The sequence below is a fragment of the Solanum verrucosum genome, unplaced genomic scaffold, assembly GCF_900185275.1.
Source record: "Solanum verrucosum unplaced genomic scaffold, falcon-dt-bn FXZP01000229.1, whole genome shotgun sequence".
Lineage (NCBI taxonomy): Eukaryota > Viridiplantae > Streptophyta > Magnoliopsida > Solanales > Solanaceae > Solanum > Solanum verrucosum.
This window is the reverse complement of record NW_026020011.1, coordinates 4,294,238-4,308,615: the sequence shown is the minus strand read 5'-3', so window position 1 is coordinate 4,308,615 and position 14,378 is coordinate 4,294,238. Positions and strand designations below refer to the sequence as shown.

Genomic DNA, 14,378 nt, shown 5'->3' with positions numbered 1-14,378 from the left:
CCTACTATTAATGAATTGGCATAAAATAATAATTCGCAATTAATTTTAGAACAAATTTATCTCATATTTAATTAAAACAAAATGAAATAACAGTACTAAATTAATTAATCTCGAAATAACTTGTTATCTTACCAAATATCTTAAAGAGTCATTTAATATGAGGTATAACGTATAATAATCTCAAGATAAAATGTAAAATTATTTTATCTTATATTTGATTGAGGTAACACATAGTCCAAAAATTATTTATCTCATATACATAATAACTTAACTTGATCTCAAAATAACTTATCTCAAAATAATTAATACTGAATTTATTTATCTCATCATTAAAATTAACTTAACTTTATCTCAAAATAACTTATCCCAAAATAATTACTCAATTCCAAATATGTAAAGCATTTAACTACACAAATTACCGACCAAACTATGAAAATTAATATATATTTTCGATCCAATTAACTTACTTCGTCTAAATTCTGAATCAAATTAAATACGATTTTGAGGAAGCCGGAACCGGAAATGAGACGCCGGAGAACTAACAGCGACGCCGTGCCAGCATATGCCACCTCGACAAAATTCATGACTAGTATGCTGCTGCTGCTGATTTTGATAATTAATCCGATCAGGCCGATTATGACGAACCCTAACATTTCTCGCCTTGATGTAAATATCCCAGGTTAAAGTCAAAATCAACACTAGAGCGACGGCAGCCGTCGAAAGAATGAGAACGAAACAACCGGTGAAATTTCGACCGGTAATTAAGCCGTAAGCTTTCATTGCACCTATAATTGCTAGGTACAAAGTTGTTAAATTCGCTGTTACTTTATCTGAAATCGCCATTTTTGTTGGTGTGAAAGGAGTTTTGGGGGTTTTAGTTTGTGTGTGGGTGTGGAGAGTGTGAATTTTAGGGGAAATGGAGGTGAGGAGGTGTCGGTGTCAAGTTGCGTGTGACATGTGAATATTATAGCTTTTAGCTTTACCTTTTTTCGGAATTCGGTATTCACTTTATATCCCCGACTAAATTTGAATTTAGAAAGTCGAAATTGGACCTAACAAAGATACTGACTTAAACCTAAGATATATGAAATAATACTTATCACTCTTTAATTGCATGAAAATTTAGGTATTATATACATAGAAATTTGTTATTCAATTTTATATCTAATTTTAAATTATACATAATTTTTTTCATAATTTGTACATTTTCTTCCTCTAGACCATATTAAGTTCAACAATATGGATTAAAAGGAGTATTAATTATATATGTTTCTAAAATGCAAATTAGATAATGTATATTTTAATCAAATTATTAAGCATGGTATTATTTATGCAGAATTTAAGTATACATTCAATATTCTCTTAATCAGCTACCAAACAATTTTTTATTTTGCCTGATATAGGTTGGACACAAAATTTTAAAAATATATGAGAAAATTTTATAACATTTCAAAATTATTCTTAGAAATAACTTTTCGAGTATTTTTTTTTTGTAACAGTCGAATAAAATATAAACATTAGATGTTATTAATAAGTATTTGAATAATTGGAGTAGTTGCTTAATTCTTCTGTAATTTTTATCTCTCTATGCAAATCACAAAAAGAAAATGCAATTATTAATGGTGCGTTTCTGGAAATTTCACGAGAATTTATACAAAAATGGTTGGTGATTATGATTTATGTCACGTTACATTAGCTCCAAATTGAATCATACGTCAACTTCACATTAAGTGTCATCTATAAATGGACACAATTTTGATGAGGTGAAGTGAACTCATACTCATTTTTGGACTAATATTTAATTAAGACGTAATACATAAATATGTCATTTAATTTAATCTTTTTAATTTATGTCCTTTAGTTTTGAATGTATAAATAGTTAGACAATAAAATTTATATTAAGTTGAACAAATATATAAATGCATTCGACATGATAATTTATAGGGAAAATTGTATAAAATAGCAAACTATTAATTCAAATTAAATGTTATAACCACGGTTTCATTTAATTGTAATCTGTAGCAAACACTTGCTCTTCGCCTAATTACGTTTGTGTTTGTATAAAGCGAGAGAAAACTGTATATACAAATACATATATTTTCGTCCTATACACTTATAATTATACAAATACAAATCTTCCCCTACCAGTTCTCTTTTTCCTTTCTCTCTTTCTCGCTTTATACAAACACAAATTATACAAATTACAATGTATAATTTGTGTTCTACAAAGCGAGAGAGAGATTTGATATACAAATGTTTATTTCGATTCAATTGTATACAAATTTAAATTTTATGCAGATATACAAACACAATCATTGATACATATACATATAATAGTTACATATATACAATTATCTAACCGATATACATATACAATCGTTGTGCTTTTATACAAACGAGAGGCCTGCCAACAATTTATACAAATCTGATGCTCCATAGCAACCATAAAATTTGTTATGGAGCGCTATGCAAACTATATATATAACATACAAATAAGAATTTTATGTTTGCTAAACCTAAAATTTACTCTAATTTATATCCTATATGTATTTTGGCACGTAATACTTATTATATTTGTGCATACTAAAAGTAATATACAAAAATTAGTGAGCTATGTGTAATTTCCCTAATCTTTTGGGGGCAAATCGCATTATCAAAACAAAAGCCCTAAAAACATAAGCAAAACCTCAGTGTTCTATGATCTTCAAAACCCCCCAAATTCATCAAACTGGAAAAACAGAGAAGAAAAAATCTCAAATTCATTCAAAAATGGGACTAAATTTTCTAACAAGCTTAGCTAAACGCACAACAATTCAACATTCAAAGCGTTGTTTCACTTCCAAGAATTCAATTTCCAGAATATGGACTGAATCTAAATCTTATAGTAAAAATTTCAATACAAATACAGTTACGAAAACCCCTTCTTTTTCATTTTCGTTACTTTTTCGAAAATCGTATTCATCATCTTCATCTTCGTCTGCGAAAACCCAAGTGGGGTTTTTGGCATGGTATTTAGGAGCTCTAGAAGCTCGTCCAATTATCACGAAAAGTATTTCTTCTGCTGTTATTTATGCTGCTTCTGATGTTACTTCACAGGTAATTTCCCATTTTGTTTGCTAATTTTTGTAATTTAATTTGCTAATTTCAGTGGAAAATGGTTTACATTATGATGTAATTGTAATTTTCTGGAGAATTTTTGTTTGATTGGACTATCTAAGTATAGAAGGTAATAAATGATAATGGTATTAAGTGGAGGTTATGATCAAGAATCAAGATAGTTTTTTTTTGTTGTTGTTGTTAGTTGAAGTAAATGCTACGCTCTTTTTTGGCCATAAATTTTGAGGTTGAAACTTGAAAAATTGAGCTTTTAAAGTTGTGATTTTTGGAATTTGACGTTGTGTTGGAACATGCATTTCACTTGGAAAAAAGTTTGAAGTTTTATAAGCTGAAGTCCCAAAAACCAGACCAGTTTTTGGAATTTAAAAATATTTGAAGATGATCGAATTTCATGGCCAAATAGATATTTAAAGACAATTTTTCAAACTTTACTCCCAAAATGTATGGCCAAATGCTAGCTAAATGTTGATTGAAGCAAGTGTGATATATTAAGAAATAGTTACGTTCTTAAAGAATGACTTCCATTTTCCTCTTTTGGGTGAAAATATTTTCAACAATTCAAAAAAACCAAATTGGAAAATGATTTCAGTCAAGGAAAACAGTTTCCAGTTTCCACCATACCAAAACACAACATGTACTGGTGATTTTTGCTTTGATTAGACAAACGAACTGGAAAGTTTGAATTTTTTGATGCGATAAAAATTGATTAAACATGAGTTGTGACTTGTGGGCTATGTGGTTTGCATTTTCCAGATGATTATGATGTCACCTTCAGATTCTTTAGATATAATTAGGACTCTACGAATGGCTAGCTTTGGACTATTAATTTTAGGAACAGCACAGCATCATTGGTTTAACTTTGTGGCAAGGGTATTGCCGAAGCGGGATACCATTAGTACATTGAAGAAGCTGTCGATGGGACAGCTTGGTTTTGGGCCTGTAATTAATTCTATTTTCTTCTCTTTCAATGCTACTCTACAAGGTACACATTAGGTTCTTCTCTCTTTCATTCGCTTTCTGCCTAGTTCTTGCTTTCTAGTACTGAAGTTGCTAATTCGTTTCTTAATTATGCTATTTGTCACAACTCACAAATGATACTAAAAGGCACATAACTTTACTTCCTGACTTCCTGAGTATGACCATGTATCCCAAAAGAACAGTTCAGAGTCCAGAAAGCACCATTGGGACATCAGAGTCGAGTGATACACACTTCACCACTATGTGGGGGATTTAACCTTGCTTCTTTCCTGCATTATAATGTAAAGCAAATGTTTGTTTTGTATATTCTGAAGGTTAAAAGAACATGACAAATTATAGAAAAATACAAACAACATAAGGGAAAATCATAGAGGCAGAATAAGGTGGTCCAATGTGTAAAATGCATCGTTAGTAGTAAAATGATAGCTTCTTTTTTCCTGCCGAATGATTGCACATTAGTCATTTGGTAATATTATTCAACCATAAATCAAACTATAAAATTTATTGAATGCTGAGAGCTTCAGTTTTTCTTTGACAAGAATTTTAGAAGCTTTGGAAAAACCTAACAATAAAATGAATAGTTGTGGAAGTGGAAATAAGACTATTTGATAAATGGAAGACTCGTAAAAAGAAAGAAATGTTTCATTTTTATTTTTTTTTGATTGGCAAACTAGTGTTTTGTGTTGTTTAATCTTAGCCAACCATATACACAACATCAGGGTTCTTGTGTGCAAAAATGCCTCATCCTTGTCTTTCATAGATGCTTCCCCTACTCCCCCAATTTCGCTGGGCAGCACTTCGTGCAAGACATAAGCCTTTTTTACTCTTTTATTTAATTTGGTTGTTAATCCCGGTCTTTGGTTCAAGCAATCACATATGACATTTAACTCCTCTCCATGCACTATGGTGTATATGGTAGCTCTTGTGACAGAAAATGTAGGCCCAGTTGATATCTGATGTTGATGTTTACAACAATTTGAAGGACTCTAATTTTATCATCTACCTTGCTATATACATGCATACACAGTGAGAGGAGTTAAATGTAGGTGAGTACATAATCTATTGGTGAAACTTTACCACGTCCAGTGGCTGAGGTTCTGAATATTACATTAAGGGATCTGTTTCTTCTTAGCTTTTTCCTCCTGTGAATCTCTGCCAGTATTGCCACTATAATTGCCAGTATTGATTGTCAACACATTTGAAGAGTTTCATGACTACGCAACCATTACTAAGGGTTTTTTTTTTTTTTTTTGGAATCTCGTAGAGGTAAAGTTCTGTTTAAGAAATCTGCTTGTGTGATCTAGGATTATTTGTCGGTTATGCTAGGTCTGATGATTACCTTTGCCTTTTGATTTACTGTCTCATTGGCGCAACATGATTTAATCCTTTGACTCTTTCTTATCGTCACATTCAGGTGAGAATGGGGGGGAAATCGTTGCGAGGTTGAAGCGTGACCTGCTCCCAACAATGATGAACGGCCTAATGTACTGGCCGTTGTGTGATTTCTTGACATATAAAGTAATCCCTGTCCATTTACAGGTACTATGTTACACTTATCTTTTTTGTAAGGACAGCTAGTGCATTTATGTTTCATGAGATTTATGTTGCTCGAACTCTCCAAAGTAGTAGCCGCACCCCTGTCAGATCCTCCAAAAATGCACTACTTTTGGAGGATCCAACATGCATTTTTGAAGAGTTCGAGCAACATAGAATTTTGAGATGATCCACAACTTCTCTGGTCTGACTACGAGCCCTTATTCTAGTTTCATCAATCTCAAATTTGTTGAACTTACTCAATTCATCTCCTTCAATTATTCTGAACTCTTTTAAACACTCACGAGGTTGACATTTTTGGTAATGCTCTTTAACAGCCATTAGCCAACAGTGCATTCGCATACGCCTGGACGATATATTTGACGTATATGGCCAGTTCCAAGAAAGCCATTGCTGCTTAGTATGCAACCCCTGCCCTGGAAGTCTCAAAACCGTGCAAATTGAGATAAAACTATCGCTGATCAGTCCTGCATATTGAGTTACTCAACATTATTCACAGGATGGTGTAGAATAGATCAAGGCCCTTGATTCAAGAGCCACAATTTGATTCATTCTTCCATTTATTTTCCGTATTTTCAGTTTCCAGTGTATTGATGAAGACGAGTCATTGAGAATATGCTGCTTCATCTACATATAATATTTTGCCTAAAATTTTTCAACTTTTGTAATGCTGTAGAGAAACATTATAACTTTAGATGAGATAATACATAAATATGCACTTTAATTTTGCTTTAACTGACATTTATGTGTTCTAATTTTGAGTATGCACAAATAGATACTTACATTTGTCTGTTCTACATGACATAATACATGTAGAACGCCACATAAGACACAAAATTTCCATGTAGGACACCACGTAAGATGAATGTGTTTATTTGTTCATTTTTATACAAGTATAGTGCCCACTTGTGCATATCTAAAATTGAAGGTCATATATGCAAGTTGATGGACACATTTTTGTGTTATGCCATATTTCATAAATTTCAAAAGTCTTTCTTCACGTAAATATGAGACAGAAGGAAGAAGTATAACACTACAAGATTTTTTCATTCTCTTTGATAAGATTAAAAGACTCTTAATGAGCAATCAACATAACTAACAATAAATTTCAATCATGAATATATGTGAAGGATAACTAAAGAGTCCAGAAATATTAAATTTGTTTTCTTCTCTTTAATATCCAAATGATACAAGAAGCCAAAAGAAAAGGTCTCTTTTATGGTGATTTGAAAAAAGACCAATGTTCAAGACTGCAAAGGCTCATTTCCCCTCATGTTAAGCATTCAATTGGCTTCATTCCCCACTGTTTCTGCAACTTAAAAAAAACAGAAGTACTTACAACAACAAAGGTGCAATAACTCTCTCATTTACTCTCCCTTATACACATTGCACTTTTCTACTTAATCTTCTTCATGACTCATCCTCATAAAAATCATTTCTTTATTCTAATAGTACTTCTTTGTTTTAATTTGCTTGTCTAATTTTAAGTTCATACAAAATGTAATAAAGTAATTATGACTTTTGAATCTTGTTGTGTTAAATAAATTAAGAAGAATTAACCGAAATAACATTTCACTCATTGATTAAACGAAAAGTGGGCAAATATATAATATATGTATAATTCATGTATAATATGTGAAGGATCGTGTATAATTAATGTATAGTCTATATATACCGATTACAACCGCTAGAAAAAGTAAATAGCAAATCTGTCTAGCTATTTATGTAAAAATTCCTTTATCTATTTTTCATATTACTTGACCTCTAGTGAGACGACACTCTTAAGAAAATTTTAATTAGAAGAAACACCAAAAATCTCTTTTTATTTTATGAATTTAAATAAGACTAAAGTTAAAATTAAAGAATTGTTTAAAAAATAGGAAACAAAAAAATCTTTTTTAAACATTTATTTTTTTCAAAAAAAAGTAGGAGAAACATATAGAAAAATATTTCTTCTTTTTATTCTACTCATCCATCAAAATAGTGGGCTCTTTGAGGAAACATTTCAAATGAATTGAATTTTATTCAAGAACTTCTCTTTTCTTGGAAAGGGTGTCAAGAATTTTTTCCAAAAATCAAATCTTTTTTTCTCTTTTTACAGTATGAAGACTTTTGGGTTCTCTGTTCTGTTCTTGATGATGGGAATTACAGCTTTTTTATCCCTTTTTTGCTTCAGCACTGGAGGTAAAAAGTCTTGAGAACCCTTGCTATTGTTCTGTGATATTACTAGTAATTTTATTTTTTTTCATATTTGAACTCAAAGTTCTTATTATTGAAGAGATTTCAGAATCTTGAATTGTAAACTAGCTCTAATTGCTTGTTCATTTTTGGACATTTTTTTTACTGTATTAAGTTTGTTCAAGTTTTGTTGTTGTTGTGAATTTATAGCCTAAAACTGGGGCATGTGAATTGTGGTTTTTTTCGTAAAACTAAGTATTTTATGTATATATTTTTTTAAATTGGTATAATATTATTTGTTGGCAAGAATGGTGTACTTGGTTGAATGCTGAGTTATTTACCTAAAGGAGTAGGGATCAGTTTCTGTTTTGTAGTTTGTACCACCTTTTATTATATCCGATTATTGCATTATTTCGTTGTTGTTACTGCTCTCCCTCGTGTTTTTTGTGTAATACTCTCCATTTCGCATTATTTTGTTGTTGGTCCCATATCTGTATCCTACTTTTACAAACTGTTTGAGAGAGGCTTTGTTTAAGCTGAAGGTCTATCAGAAATAACCTCTCTATCTCTATGCGGTAGGAGTAAGGTTTGCAATACACTCTTACCTCCCAAGACCCCACTTGTGGGATTACATTGGGTATATTGTCGTATCCGTGCAAACTATATTTCATTGTTGCTCTCCGAAAAAGGCTATTTCACTCCTAACTATTTGTTTACCTCGTTTTCCTTAGCGTAAATGGATCTGAGTGTAAATGGCTTTCTCTCATCACAAATCTTGTGATACATATATATATAATACACATAAAAATGAACATATTTAAGCAAGGAATCCTAGTTGAATGATTGACCGATATCCCTCCTAGTCGTTTTCAATTATATAGGTAATCAAGTGAGCATAACGAGACAATGATTATCTACATGTATACTCTTCTCTTCCCTATCCTCCTCCTCTTTCCGGTGTTTTACACCAAATCAAACAATTTAACCCACATCCATGGATGGGGAGCAGAGTTAACAGATTGAGAACGCATCATCATTTTTTATTTTTATTTTTTAGTTGGTCCAAATTTGTTTAGTATATCTCCTATCATAGAAGGGCCTTTATAGTTGTCAATGTAGGTAGAGAAGGGCCTTTATAGGGTCTATCACCTATCGGAAGCAGCCTCCCTATCCTCACAAGGTAGGGGTAAGGTTTGCGTACACTCTTCCCTCCTTTGATCCCACCTTGTGGGATTATACTAGGTTGTTGTGTATTTGATATAACATAAATTGTCTTGCTTCACTTCTTGTATACACCAATTCATCTTACTTTTATTGAACTACTTATGTTATTGATCGTATTTGTTTCTCGATGGTTCTCAAATGTCTGCCCGAGGATCATTCACAAAGTCTCAGTACATTTTTGATAAAGTCATTTCGGTTTGTTAATATGCACGGTGCTTGCTGTTAGAAGAATTATATGAGATATATACCGATCTCTGTTTGCCAGATACTGAGGTTAAAACTACAGAATTGATCAGCAGATAGTCGTATTCACAGTTTCACGCAAGGGTATGGTATTGACGTAGCTTTCTCGTAAATGAAACACAGGAATGTCCTTCAAATGGCAAAACACAGATACAACGATGACCATAAAGAACAGAAAGCTGCAGGTACTTTGTGACAGTTATAACTTATAGTTATGTTGTTCGATGGTGTAGAAATTATATGTTGTGTATGGATTACTAAAAAGTCTCTTTTTTTCTCCCCTATTTCCCATCCTCAGGACAATGGCTACGGTCCAAGCATCAATGAGGACGATTCAAGCAAGTTAGGACTGGAAGATTATCGTCCCATCGATCCAGTTCCTAGCTCAAAAGCTTCCGTAAAACCAGGACCTGTTGAGCATGGTACTCCTCTTATGCCTTATATTCCTAAGCCTTCACCTCCTCCTATTAGCACCATCGATGGGCTCCCATAAGCTCATCGTTAGTCCACTTCCACCGCTGTGCTAAAGTTGGGCAAATGTTGTTTTTTCCTTCAGAAAAGCTGTCTTTGCTAATTTTGTGTTGTTCCTGTAAATTTTTTCGTTGAAACTTTCTGTATTACCATGGCATGTAACTTATAGTACGCCTCTAGCTAGGCGATACTTGCACAAGTTATCAGTTATTTATGTAGTTGAATTTCGTACATAACTGATAATTCTTTGCTAGGTGCTGCATGGATAGTAGAGCTCTTCGATTACATATAATCACGTAGTTATATGTAATAGAAGGAGCTCTACTATCCATGAGTTTTTGGCACTAGGTAGTTCTTCTAACTTACTTTATAATTATCACTAGTTATAGACTGCATACACTATAGTTTCAGACTTGGACCAGAAATTGTAGTGATAATTGAACCGAGGGTCTTATCAGAAACAACCTCTCTACCTTCCAAGATAGGGGTAAGATTTATGTACACACTATCGTCCTCAGACCCCACTTATGAGATTACATTGGGTATGTTGTGGTTGTAATTATGATGATAGTAGTAGTCTTGTAGGCAACTAATCATGTCTAGAAGTGTTTGAAGATAAGAGTCTCCTTGTTAGATTTTCTTGATCAATAATTGTTAGCCTTGACAACGGTAATATTTGTTGTCGTGTGATCAAAGGGTCACAGGTTTACGCCGTGAAAATAATCCCTCTTGCATAAATAATATAAGGTAAGGTTATGTATAGTAGACTCAATATGGTTCAACCTTTCTATATAGACGCTACACATGATAAAAGCTTAGTACATTGGACTCGTCAATCTAGTTCAGAAGAGAGGAAAAACGAAAATAAAAATAAATAAAAATATAGAGAGCATGAATTGCAAAATTAATTTGTAACTCAATGATTGATTTATAATTTAGTGTAATAAAATGAATCAATTAAATATTCAAATAATCACTTTCTCCAAATTGTATTCTATATTTACCAAAAAAAAATAATTGTGCTAATATTTTGTCCTCCCACTCAAATAGACATGTAACAACTATAATTGAACTTCTCAAAATAATTGTCTTAATTTCTTAGCTGGATGAGGACTTTCCACCTCATCTTCACCGGAGCGAAAACCCGACCAATATTCCGGCAATGCCGGAATGTTCAAGTCAAAGTTGTTGACGGACCCCACACCGTTCGACGATGATGATGATGACGTCACCTTCCCTTCATAATGGCGCCTTTTGTGACCACCCAAAGCTTGTCCAGTTGGAAAAGTCTTGTGACAAATGGAACACTCATGAGTCCTTCCACTAACCGCATTACCTGACGTGATGACTACAGATTGTTCGTAGACTTTATCTCTGTTACTACGATGACTAGCTTTGTGTCCTCCTAAAGCTTGATAAGATCCAAAACATTTACCACAAACTGAACACTTGTAAGAATTCTTACTAGTAATATTGTTATTGTTATTGCTGTGTGCGAGCATGAGTAGACAGAAAGCTAAGTATTCATCTTCGGAAATAATTGGTTGTTGTTCCTCCATGACGATGCTACGAGGTCGTTTCGATCTGATCTTGCTTTTTGTCCATGATTCAAGGTAATTTTGAGTAGTAGTATTAATTTGGAATTGAAATAGTGATGGTGGAGTTGTGGTGGTTGGAGAGTTCAAAGCTTCAAGTGCCATTACTAGTTGGTTTTTTCTTAGTGAATGAAGAAATTTGTGAGTGAAAAGAAGAGAAAGAGTTGGAATTATGTTTGTTGATTTTGAGTGAGGGAGATTTGTAATATATAAAGGGGAGAAATTAGATAAGGAAGTTGCAAGTCAAGGAGTAGGAAGGAGAGAGTGGAGCACATTTGACAAAGATATTAATTACTTGAGGGCCAAGTGGAACTTTGTTTAGTACTGAGGCGGCGGAGCTAGGTGGGGGATCATGGGTTCAGACGAACCCAATAGCTTTTCTGTAGTCTTTATATTTGTACTAGAAAATTAATTAAATATATATGTATATTAATTTGTGAACTCCTAACAACATTGATTGACGGTTATTAATGAAATTTAGAACCCCTAAACTCTTAATCCTGACTTTGCCTCTGTATTATGACCCTCAACAAAGACGGCTAAAAAGGATGCAAGGTATTTACACTTATTTGGTTTTATTCTTCCACTTTAGATAGGGATGACAATAGGGAGATGTGGGGCGGGTTCAAACATTTTTAAAGAGAGTGGATGATGTATTAGTCAGTCACACAAATATAGTTGTATTTTAAATAATAAAGTTAAAATCGAAAAATTATTTTTAAAATAGTAAAGTGAATGGAGAGAATATATATTAATTGAGCCAGTTGCCTAAGCTGCATGTAGACTATGGACTCTATCAAAAGTCAAAACATATTCCTCAAGATATAAAATGATTGGTGGAGGTTTAAGATTAATACATTTGGAAGATGTATACATCTCCAATAACCAATGTATACTCTCTTTTTTTATATATCAAAGTCCAAATCAAATATCTAAAGTATTCAAATTTTGACTCCAACAAACTCTGTCAATCTATTCTCAAAAGCGTGTACACAGAAGACCCTTTATTCAGACTGTCTTATTTTCAAGCTTCTACAGCTTACTTTATCATTCTATTTTAAAAAACGTGTAGATAGAAGATCCTTTTTTTAGACTGTCTTATTTTCAGGCCTCTACGGCTGGCAGAGGAAGAAGAGAAGGAAAAGTACAAGTTTGCCCAAACTATGTCCATCCCTAATTAGAGGTTGGGCATATTTCACAATATTGACCTAAATCTTGTGTGACTTTATGAGCCACCAGCAGCCTTAACAACTTCCAACTTTGACTGTAATTATTAATTTCCACTATTGTTGGTGTATGTAATTAATGATTATGATTAGCAAATTTTATTAGAAATTACTATAGTTTGGTTTTTATATTACGAGTTGTAGCTACATTTTTACTATTTACGCTTTATAGCAAGGTTTGGTTGCTAGACAACTTTATTCAGTATATTTGTTGTTCGCGAAACGAATATAATTTGTGTCAACAATATTTGTTCATGCAACAAATACAATCAAGGTGAAATACAAAATAAATAGGAGTGTTGGTATATTAAAAAGGCAACAAAATGTTCAAATCATAGCCATATAATAGAATTTTCTTTTAAAAGAATAAATCAAATGAATGAAATAATCAAATAATCACTTTCCCAAAGTGTGTCCTATTGTTGTTGGAATAATTCAAGTGAAGGAAATTGTCTTAATTTCTTAGTTGGATGAGGACTTTCCACCTCATCCTCGCCCGAGGCAAAACCCGGCCAATTATCTGGTAACACCGGAATATTCAAGTCAAAGTTGTTGACCGACCCCACACCGTTCGACGATGATGATGATGACGTCACCTTCCCTTCATAATGGCGCCTTTTGTGACCACCCAAAGCTTGTCCAGTTGGAAAAGTCTTGTGGCAAATGGTACACTCATGAGTCCTTCCACTAACCACATTACATGACGTGATGACTACAGATTGTTCGTACACTTTATCTCTATTACTACGATGGCTAGCTTTGTGTCCTCCTAAAGCTTGATAGGATCCAAAAGACTTACCACAAACTGAACACTTGTAAGAATTCTTACTAGTAACATTGTTATTGTTATTGCTGCGTGCGAGCATGAGTAGACACAAAGCTAAGTATTCATCTTCGGAAATAATTGGTTGTTGTTCCTCCATGACGATGCTACGAGGTCGTTTCGATCTGATCTTGCTTTTTGTCCATGATTCAAGGTAATTTTGAGTAGTAGTATTAATTTGGAATTGAAATAGTGATGGTGGAGTTGTGGTGGTTGGAGAGTTCAAAGCTTCAAGTGCCATTACTAGTTGGTTTTTTCTTAGTGAATGAAGAAATTTGTGAGTGAAAAGAAGAGAAAGAGTTGGAATTATGTTTGTTGATTTTGAGTGAGGGAGATTTGTAATATATAAAGGGGAGAAATTAGATAAGGAAGTTGCAAGTCAAGGAGTAGGAAGGAGAGAGTGGAGCACATTTGACAAAGATATTAATTACTTGAGGGCCAAGTGGAACTTTGTTTAGTACTGAGGCGGCGGAGCTAGGTGGGGGATCATGGGTTCAGACGAACCCAATAGCTTTTCTGTAGTCTTTATATTTGTACTAGAAAATTAATTAAATATATATGTATATTAATTTGTGAACTCCTAACAACATTGATTGACGGTTATTAATGAAATTTAGAACCCCTAAACTCTTAATCCTGACTTTGCCTCTGTATTATGACCCTCAACAAAGACGGCTAAAAAGGATGCAAGGTATTTACACCTATTTGGTTTTATTCTTCCACTTTAGATAGGGATGACAATAGGGAGATGTGGGGCGGGTTCAAACATTTTTAAAGAGAGTGGATGATGTATTAGTCAGTCACACAAATATAGTTGTATTTTAAATAATAAAGTTAAAATCGAAAAATTATTTTTAAAATAGTAAAGTGAATGGAGAGAATATATATTAATTGAGCCAGTTGCCTAAGCTGCATGTAGACTATGGACTCTATCAAAAGTCAAAACATATTCCTCAAGATATAAAATGA

The 14,378-nt window shown here is 33.1% G+C and overlaps 6 protein-coding genes across 6 annotated transcripts in view; 3 read left to right on the top strand and 3 right to left on the bottom strand.

The window, feature by feature from the left end:
* Positions 1-14,378, top strand: part of LOC125819887 (probable rhamnogalacturonate lyase B) — a 425,441-nt gene that overhangs the window by 23,453 nt on the left and 387,610 nt on the right. The window lies entirely within an intron of this gene.
* On the bottom strand, positions 341-919 carry LOC125819927 (uncharacterized). The gene has a single exon (XM_049499332.1). It carries the CDS (start codon positions 841-843, stop codon positions 490-492), a length of 354 nt encoding a protein of 117 aa, XP_049355289.1. The 5' UTR covers positions 844-919; the 3' UTR covers positions 341-489.
* LOC125819913 (protein SYM1-like) lies at positions 2,682-6,130 on the top strand. Its single transcript, XM_049499318.1, has 4 exons — positions 2,682-3,096; positions 3,871-4,099; positions 5,510-5,634; positions 5,967-6,130. Exons 1-4 carry the CDS (start codon positions 2,698-2,700, stop codon positions 6,048-6,050), a joined length of 837 nt encoding a protein of 278 aa, XP_049355275.1. The 5' UTR covers positions 2,682-2,697; the 3' UTR covers positions 6,051-6,130.
* On the top strand, positions 7,647-10,018 carry LOC125819928 (uncharacterized). Its single transcript, XM_049499333.1, has 3 exons — positions 7,647-7,833; positions 9,418-9,479; positions 9,593-10,018. Exons 1-3 carry the CDS (start codon positions 7,752-7,754, stop codon positions 9,785-9,787), a joined length of 339 nt encoding a protein of 112 aa, XP_049355290.1. The 5' UTR covers positions 7,647-7,751; the 3' UTR covers positions 9,788-10,018.
* Positions 10,674-11,529, bottom strand: LOC125819919 (zinc finger protein ZAT10-like). The gene has a single exon (XM_049499324.1). The coding sequence runs from the start codon at positions 11,463-11,465 to the stop codon at positions 10,842-10,844; it is 624 nt and encodes a 207-aa protein (XP_049355281.1). The 5' UTR covers positions 11,466-11,529; the 3' UTR covers positions 10,674-10,841.
* On the bottom strand, positions 12,895-13,706 carry LOC125819917 (zinc finger protein ZAT10-like). The gene has a single exon (XM_049499322.1). The coding sequence runs from the start codon at positions 13,648-13,650 to the stop codon at positions 13,003-13,005; it is 648 nt and encodes a 215-aa protein (XP_049355279.1). The 5' UTR covers positions 13,651-13,706; the 3' UTR covers positions 12,895-13,002.